The sequence below is a fragment of the Sardina pilchardus genome, chromosome 18 (assembly GCF_963854185.1).
Source record: "Sardina pilchardus chromosome 18, fSarPil1.1, whole genome shotgun sequence".
NCBI lineage: Eukaryota > Metazoa > Chordata > Actinopteri > Clupeiformes > Clupeidae > Sardina > Sardina pilchardus.
Genome location: NC_085011.1, coordinates 8,851,625 through 8,861,030, shown reverse-complemented (window position 1 = coordinate 8,861,030; position 9,406 = coordinate 8,851,625). Strand labels below are relative to the sequence as shown.

Sequence of the window (9,406 nt, the reverse complement as noted above, 5' to 3'; positions counted from 1 at the left end):
CTGGTACCCACAAAGGCGAATTCGGTATAAACAAGTATATATTTTCTGAAAGTAGACCTTCTAAGGATTCCATTTCACCCCCCTTTTACATATGCACAACTTATTGTTTTCACAGCCACACAATTTGAAGTTCAACAGCTGTGTGTCAAAGTAACGCTTAGTATGTGACTCGGTACACGCTAAGTATGGTCTGGTACCCACAAAGGCGAATTCGGTATAAACATCTATATATTTTCTGAAAGTAGACCTTCTAAGGATTCCATTTTACCCCCCTTTTACATATGCACAACTTATTGTTTTCACAGCCACACAATTTGAAATTCAACAGCTGTGTGTCAATGGCAGGCCTATTATGTGACTCGGTACACCTTTGGTATGGCCTGGTACCCACAAAGGCGAATTCGGTATAAACAAGTATATATTTTCTGAAAGTAGACCTTCTAAGGATTCCACATCACCCCCCTTTTACATATGCACAACTTATTGTTTTCACAGCCACACAATTTGAAGTTCAACAGCTGTGTGTCAATGGCAGGCCTATTATGTGACTCGGTACACCTTTGGTATGGCCTGGTACCCACAAAGGCGAATTCGGTATAAACAAGTATATATTTTCTGAAAGTAGACCTTCTAAGGATTCCATTTCACCCCCCTTTTACATATGCACAACTTATTGTTTTCACAGCCACACAATTTGAAGTTCAACAGCTGTGTGTCAAAGTAACGATTAGTATGTGACTCGGTACACGCTTAGTATGGTCTGGTACCCACAAAGGCGAATTCGGTATAAACATCTATATATTTTCTGAAAGTAGACCTTCTAAGGATTCCATTTCACCCCCCTTTTACATATGCACAACTTATTGTTTTCACAGCCACACAATTTGAAGTTCAACAGCTGTGTGTCAATGGCAGGCTTATTATGTGACTCGGTACACCTTTGGTATGGCCTGGTACCCACAAAGGCGAATTCGGTATAAACAACTATATATTTTCTGAAAGTAGACCTTCTAAGGATTCCATTTCACCCCCCTTTTATATATGCACAACTTATTGTTTTCACAGCCACACAAATTGAAGTTCAACAGCTGTGTGTCAAAGTAACGCTTAGTATGTGACTCGGTACACGCTAAGTATGGTCTGGTACCCACAAAGGCGAATTCGGTATAAACATCTATATATTTTCTGAAAGTAGACCTTCTAAGGATTCCATTTTACCCCCCTTTTACATATGCACAACTTATTGTTTTCACAGCCACACAATTTGAAGTTCAACAGCTGTGTGTCAATGGCAGGCCTATTATGTGACTCGGTACACCTTTGGTATGGCCTGGTACCCACAAAGGCGAATTCGGTATAAACAAGTATATATTTTCTGAAAGTAGACCTTCTAAGGATTCCATTTCACCCCCCTTTTACATATGCACAACTTATTGTTTTCACAGCCACACAATTTGAAGTTCAACAGCTGTGTGTCAATGGCAGGCCTATTATGTGACTCGGTACACCTTTGGTATGGCCTGGTACCCACAAAGGCGAATTCGGTATAAACAAGTATATATTTTCTGAAAGTAGACCTTCTATGGATTCCATTTCACCCCCCTTTTACATATGCACAACTTATTGTTTTCACAGCCACACAATTTGAAGTTCAACAGCTGTGTGTCAAAGTAACGCTTAGTATGTGACTCGGTACACGCTTAGTATGGTCTGGTACCCACAAAGGCGAATTCGGTATAAACATCTATATATTTTCTGAAAGTAGACCTTCTAAGGATTCCATTTCACCCCCCTTTTACATATGCACAACTTATTGTTTTCACAGCCACACAATTTGAAGTTCAACAGCTGTGTGTCAATGGCAGGCTTATTATGTGACTCGGTACACCTTTGGTATGGCCTGGTACCCACAAAGGCGAATTCGGTATAAACAACTATATATTTTCTGAAAGTAGACCTTCTAAGGATTCCATTTCACCCCCCTTTTACATATGCACAACTTATTGTTTTCACAGCCACACAATTTGAAGTTCAACAGCTGTGTGTCAAAGTAACGCTTAGTATGTGACTCGGTACACGCTAAGTATGGTCTGGTACCCACAAAGGCGAATTCGGTATAAACATCTATATATTTTCTGAAAGTAGACCTTCTAAGGATTCCATTTTACCCCCCTTTTACATATGCACAACTTATTGTTTTCACAGCCACACAATTTGAAATTCAACAGCTGTGTGTCAATGGCAGGCCTATTATGTGACTCGGTACACCTTTGGTATGGCCTGGTACCCACAAAGGCGAATTCGGTATAAACAAGTATATATTTTCTGAAAGTAGACCTTCTAAGGATTCCACATCACCCCCCTTTTACATATGCACAACTTATTGTTTTCACAGCCACACAATTTGAAGTTCAACAGCTGTGTGTCAATGGCAGGCCTATTATGTGACTCGGTACACCTTTGGTATGGCCTGGTACCCACAAAGGCGAATTCGGTATAAACAACTATATATTTTCTGAAAGTAGACCTTCTAAGGATTCCATTTCACCCCCCTTTTACATATGCACAACTTATTGTTTTCACAGCCACACAATTTGAAGTTCAACAGCTGTGTGTCAATGGCAGGCCTATTATGTGACTCGGTACACCTTTGGTATGGCCTGGTACCCACAAAGGCGAATTCGGTATAAACAAGTATATATTTTCTGAAAGTAGACCTTCTAAGGATTCCATTTCACCCCCCTTTTACATATGCACAACTTATTGTTTTCACAGCCACACAATTTGAAGTTCAACAGCTGTGTGTCAAAGTAACGCTTATGTGACTCGGTACACGCTTAGTATGGTCTGGTACCCACAAAGGCGAATTCGGTATAAACATCTATATATTTTCTGAAAGTAGACCTTCTAAGGATTCCATTTCACCCCCCTTTTACATATGCACAACTTATTGTTTTCACAGCCACACAATTTGAAGTTCAACAGCTGTGTGTCAATGGCAGGCTTATTATGTGACTCGGTACACCTTTGGTATGGCCTGGTACCCACAAAGGCGAATTCGGTATAAACAACTATATATTTTCTGAAAGTGGACCTTCTAAGGATTCCATTACACCCCCCTTTTATATATGCACAACTTATTGTTTTCACAGCCACACAATTTGAAGTTCAACAGTGTGTGTCAATGGCAGGCCATTATGTGACTCACTACACACTTAGTTTGGCCTGGTACCCACAAAGGCAGAATTGGTAGCCTATAGATATCTGCAATATTATAGTGCATGTTATAACCCCACGTTATAGTTTTATCAGCTTCACAGTTTTATTTTAACACTAGGCAATAAGGTAGATAAGGCACATTCAAAAATACATTCTAAATAACATTCTAAGGTGTATTTTCGATTTAAATGTCTTATTTAATTATTTTCTAACTTTACCTTCCTTTGGTAACGCAATACAGTTTTAAATTAATAATTATCGTCGTCATGAATTGAAAAAGCAATGAATATGTTCTGACTTTTATTTTGAAAGATTCGCGAATGGCGGCCATATTGGATTTTTCTTTACTGTCGCTAGTTTCACACTACTGCTGAACTTGAAGGGAGAGCTGTCCCATCAGCCAACCAGCTAATGTTTGCTAGCATTATGCTATAGTGTTGCTATTAAACATACCACTGATTCAGCTGTCGTGATCTCAGATCTTGCCAATAATGGGAAGTTGTAGTAAACAGTAAGAACTCAACATTCATCGACAGCGAATATGCACTCTATGTCAATAATTCGTTTTAATTTGCAAGATAATCACAAGATGATATCTTGGCTGTCATGTGACATTTAAAGTCCACTTGGCAGAATAATGGGGTGATATTGGTGTACCCTGATTCTCTTGATTTGGTGAGCCACTCTCATGTCAGTGTGATGACGATAAAGTTGCTGTCTGTTATCTAGTAGTAAAACTAGGTATCAATTGGAAATACGTTGTAAGTCACTGAGATCGTAATGTTAGCTAGCCATAAAGCTGACTTGGACGTCACATCTCCGTAAATGTTGTTAGCTTGCAAGCCTGCCAAATTATTTTGACCAGGCTAAGATTCCAGGTAATATGAACACTGATGGTGGTCACATGTAGAACGTAGTGTCAAATGAGAGTGTTTTGAGGGGTCAAATACTCGCTGAGTGCTACATTTGTGTTACAGATACACTTAACTTAGCGCTGTATGAATGAAATCGAATAATATTGGTCTAAGTTAGCTGGTGGAAAAGTCGACTGGCGTCATGAGGAGGCAAGGATTTCACGTGTGACAATGAGAACACAACCAGAAGCAAAATAGAAAAGTCCTAAATGAATTCCCTCTAAAGCCAATAGGACATTACTGTCAATGCTAAGTCCTAGGAGCTGTGCATGGTCCCCGCCTACATCACTACATGAAATGGCTGATTATAATAGTTTCTGACCCAGGTGTCATTCAGCTGTCATTTGAACACTTCCTTCTCCCTCCTTCTAGGTGAACACAGCAGAGAGGCGCGGTCTCCACCCTCCCTCACACCAGGATGCCCCGGCTTCTCCCAATGACAGAGAGGTAGGCTAAGCGCAGAGCAATGGTGCCCTTTGAGTTAAAGCTCTGATTGTGCTTGTGGGTCACCGCCACAGCTCCCACACATGCTGCAGAGACGCTGTCAGACTCTCTGGCACAGACAGTTCTCTTCAATTCTCCTCAGGGATCAACTGAAATACTCCATTGAATCACTCGCCTATATTTAGGGCCGTACATCCGAGCTGACATGATGCGATGGCCACGATGAGTTTGTAATGTGTTATTTTCCACAGTGAGGATGTCTGCATGTCAGTATTGTAACAACCAAGAGTTGCTAAACTGAGACCGAGTCGTGGTCTTTCTAAACAAGCTGTTTCTTTGTTACCTCCCCCTTTATCCCCCTTCCCAGAAGTAATTAATCTGATTAAGATGAAGCATGACATAGCCAGCCCACACAGTGTTTTTTTTCCGGGTGGATAGGCAGCCAAACAACTGTTGAGGATTTACTGTCTACGAGAGCAGACAGTAGAGGCTTTAATGTGTTTTTTAATTGCTGCATTACATTGGAAATGGACTTCAACTGTGAACACTTGGTATGTGACCTGAATTCTAAAGTACATTGAAATGGTGGAAGACATTGAACTTGCCTTACAGGTACAGAGATTGTTATCTCACCTAATCTCATTGCACTGAAAGGCGAATTTTCTTTTTCTGAATGAGAAATGTGTGATGACTTTATATGCAGACACTGAATAGGCTAAATATTCTTTCATTTTCTCTTTATGAAATAGCTAGGTCAAGGCATGCTTTTGTATTGTCCCAGTGACTAAAGACGATCTCTAGATGTGAAGAATTTGAAGTTACACTCTGCTCTGATATCCTGCCACTTTTATAGTGAAACATCTAACCGTCATTGTCTATGGGCTGAGAAAGCAAAGGAATATTCATTACAGTGATAGGTGTTTTTATAATGATGATTGTGTTGGAAGAGGTAAGATAAAGCCGAGATTAGAGGGGAATTAGTATCATTGATTTGGCTTGACTGTCTCCTTCCCCTCTCAAGTCCAACCTCAGCCGATGAAATTCACCAGCCTCAGTGATTCAGCCCTCGAAAATCTGTCCAAAGTGTTCCCTCAGCTGTTGCTGGCTTGCGCAGGGTTGCTGCAAACATAGCAGCCGAGAAATGGTCGAACTGCTTGGTAAGCTGAGGTAGTGATTCCTCTACCGTCTTTAGTTTTCTGGTCATTTCTTCTTCTTCTTCCTCCTCCTCTTCTTTTTCTTTTTCTTCTGAAAAGATTCATTTTCAGCTGTCAGAATTTGATCTCTCATCACAACATTTCTGATCTGTGGAGCAACGAGCCTTTACACCTTTGACTTCTCCTCCTTCTGATTGGCAACACTATCCCACATCAGAAAATCATTTAGCCACTGAGTTCATGGTAACGATTGAAAGGATTAAGTTTTGCCTTCTTTGTGAGGCAGGTTTTGAGAAGTCAAACTGTGTAAACGCCTTGTCCTCGATATTGATTGGGTGTTTCCAGTAGCCCCTCTTCCTCTCTTCTGTGATTGGACCATCTCAGTGGACAGTGTCCGGACAGCCACACCTCCATCCCCACCTGCTCTGCTCAGCTCTGTTTCACTCTCATGGTGTGTTTGTTTATTATTTTTTCTTTTCTTCTCATTGCTCTCTGTCTCCCTCTTTCCTCCCTGTCCCCAACCCCAACCCCAACCCCTCCCCACTTCCTCCACCTCCTCCACCACCACCACCACCACCACCACAACCACCACCACCACCACCTCCACCTCGTGCCATTACACGCACTGACTGGGGGTGGGCAGCTGCTGGCCGGGATGATAGCAGAGCCTGCTTTTCTGTCTGAGTATACTATCTTTGCTCTGGACCACTCAAAACGACCCAAAACTCCTCAGGGTGCCAGTGCGGTGAGTCCATCCTCACACCTCGCCCCCATCCCCCCCCGCGTCCCCTTCCACCGCTCCTCCAAGTCCCCTCTCCCCCTAGCCAACCACCCCTCCCCGCCCTACCCTCATCCCCATCCCCATCCCCATTCCCACCCCTGCCCCCGTGATGCCTTTGGGAGGTGAGGTAGAGGAGGCTTGCGTCAGCGCCAGAGAAGTCCTGCTTGCTAACCTGCTGTCATGCACTCTCCCAATCTCTGTTTCTGTCTAACCACCCCTAATCCATCCATTCTCACCTGCTTCTAAGCATCTCAAAGGCATCTCACCTTTAATCCCTTGCATCTGATCCTCTGGAGTGACTAAACTATGGGATGGGAGCTCGTGTTTTGCCCTGCAGTTCTCCCTGCATCTACCTCTGAACTCTCGCTGTAGTGGGTTTGATATCCTGGCATCTGTAGGCCTGGATCTTCTACCTAAGTTCCTCAAGGTCTTCCTTAAGGCCCCCCCGTCTCTCCCTAAACTTTCCTACCCAATACCAACCAGTCCGTATTACACCTGTATTCCTTCCAACTCTGATAACTCGGATAACTCTTATGGTTTTTGGCTTGTCTTTCATTTATCCAAGCTTGCCTTTCAGTGAATCAGTCCGATTCCCTCCCATCCCTAATGTATCTTGTCTAGTGTGACAACATGGTAGAGCTAAGACAACATTAGTTATGACTCACTTGCGTTCGTTGCATTGTCTTTTGCGAAATGGAATGTTGTGGCCAAGCCAACGGTTCCTGCTGCTTTAAGGAAATGGGTGTGTTGCCATAATGTGCTTTTAAGTGTTGTGTTGCTGTTTGAATGACAGTCATAGTGGGAGAGTGGGATTTGCGCACCACCACGTTCCAGTGATTAGCCTGCCATTGGCTGTCTTGGTCCCACCCACATTCCCCACATATCTCACTGGAATGACTTTGACGTTGATCAGGCGTGTCGTCATGTGATCACGTGGATTACTGAGTCAAGACTGCTCTGCATTATGCAGTAGCGCCTGCTTAATGGATACTGAATGGATTCTGTAGTCTGCCTACTAGCATGTTGTTTTTTGGGTTCTGTCTGTTGCTGAATAACAAAAAAGGTGTTACTGTGTTGTTGAGTTTCATATGTATTTGAGTAATTTAAGTACAGTAGCAACTAGCAATGTTAATGAACTGATTTAAATTTAATGTGTCTACAATCTATGCAGGGCGTATATTCATCTAGCCTTTACCAGTCAGTCAGCCTATCCAGTGAGAAGTTCATTTCTGTTGTAGAAATAGCAGCTGGCATGTTAAGCATCAACAAACAGAGGGATCTGCCGGTGTTTGCACTCTAAACACTCTCTGAATTCTCGTGGATGTTGCAGGCATATCAGACATTTTTTGGCATATAAACAGATGACAACATTTTTCGTTTGTTTATTGACCTTCGCCTAAAAGTGGCCTCGTAATCCACAACACATCTAGCCTTGATGCACTAGTCATTGCTAGAATCAGAATCAGCGTCACACTGCACTCTTAAGGCCTTAAAGGGCCACGCACCCTATATTTCAAGACTTCGTGTAATGTTTTGGCCCTCTGTGTGCGAGTCATTCCTGCCTGACTGTTGTGAACACACACTCTTGTGACATACTCTGGGTGTTCCTTTTTTTTGCCTTGGACCAAGTATCCCGATTTGTGTACAGTTTAAATACTACGAACTATGAACATGTCATTCTTTCTCATCCATATGTGTTAAATAAAACGGGTTCAAGCGTCCACTAAACACATAGTCTGAGGTGTGTGATACTGGGCACTGCTTTCTTTCTGCCCTGTTTGGCCTTGCATCTTGTGAAACTAATGGCTTACTAATGTGGCTGTGTGGCACGCCCTACCGCCCTACCTCTGCCCCTCCCTGCTCTCTACGCTGAGGTGCACAAACACTCCTCTGGTCCTCGTGCCTACCTGCATGCCAACGCAGGTCTCCCCATCTGCCACCCTGGTAGACAAAAGGGCACTTTGTGTGGCTCTTCCTTGGCCTCACCCCAGCTGGGCTGCCACTGTGGGTCAACAGAGAGAGAGAGAGTTGCTCAGGTTTTTGGGTGGCCTGGTCAGGATGAGAGTCTGACCCTACGCAATCTTGTTGTTGGATAAGAAAAACACACTGAGGTGGTAGGTTAACCTCTTCTGGACTTTGAAAACGTTGCAACAGTACAGCTACAGATTTGATCAGAAGGTCAGTATGGATCTTGAATGATTATAGATGAGGAGAAGTAGTATTTGCGCAGTGTATGTGTGTGTGTCTGTGTGTGTGTGCGCACACGCGTGCGTGTACACAGCAGGCTCATGTTTGCATTTCACCGGCCCACTGCCCAGTAGCTCCGGGTAACTAAGTGCGTGTCCTTTGTGACGCCCACAGTCTTGCTGAAGAAATTAGGCAGACTGTTAGATCAAGAGACTGTCTTCAGCTACGTGGCATGACACAGTGGAAGCTGGAATCGTGGACAGGTATGAACCTGCATTCAGTAGTTGTGGCGGAAGAGGCCTATGGATATTCTGATAACTTATTAATATACATTTTCAGTTGTGTTGTAGGAAGTGGTGGGACATTCGGTATGTTGATGTTCTATACTTTTGTTTCAACATGTATCTGTTTATTTCTTTTCGGTTTTGAATGGACTACGAGCAGAAGTGAAGTGTTGTAGTATTACACATAAAAATGTACCTACAGTATTGGTTTTCTTCAGAGCCTTTCTCACGCATCCACCTGCACTAAGCTTCATCACACAGCCCTCTGTAGTCTTATCAACTAGATCACAGTGCTAACTCCGACTACAAAGACCCACCGGTAACGCAGCACTAGCAAGGCTAACCAGGTGCGCGACTGTTTGTGTCAAACCTCACGGCAACACTTTAGAGTCTGCGTCCTCCGTCGTAGCCGTTTTTCATTTT

At 43.2% G+C, this 9,406-nt stretch overlaps 1 protein-coding gene across 4 annotated transcripts in view; it reads left to right on the top strand.

The window, feature by feature from the left end:
* The window catches only part of golga4 (golgin A4), a 48,302-nt gene that overhangs the window by 7,225 nt on the left and 31,671 nt on the right, over positions 1-9,406 (top strand). For 2 of the 4 annotated variants that reach the window (XM_062519731.1, XM_062519730.1), the window contains exons 2-3: positions 4,506-4,580; positions 6,375-6,476. In XM_062519731.1, the coding sequence (XP_062375715.1) occupies positions 4,506-4,580; positions 6,375-6,476 (177 nt within the window). The remainder of the gene's footprint in view (positions 1-4,505; positions 4,581-6,374; positions 6,477-9,406) is intronic. The other 2 variants (XM_062519733.1, XM_062519732.1) reach the window with 1 other exon arrangement.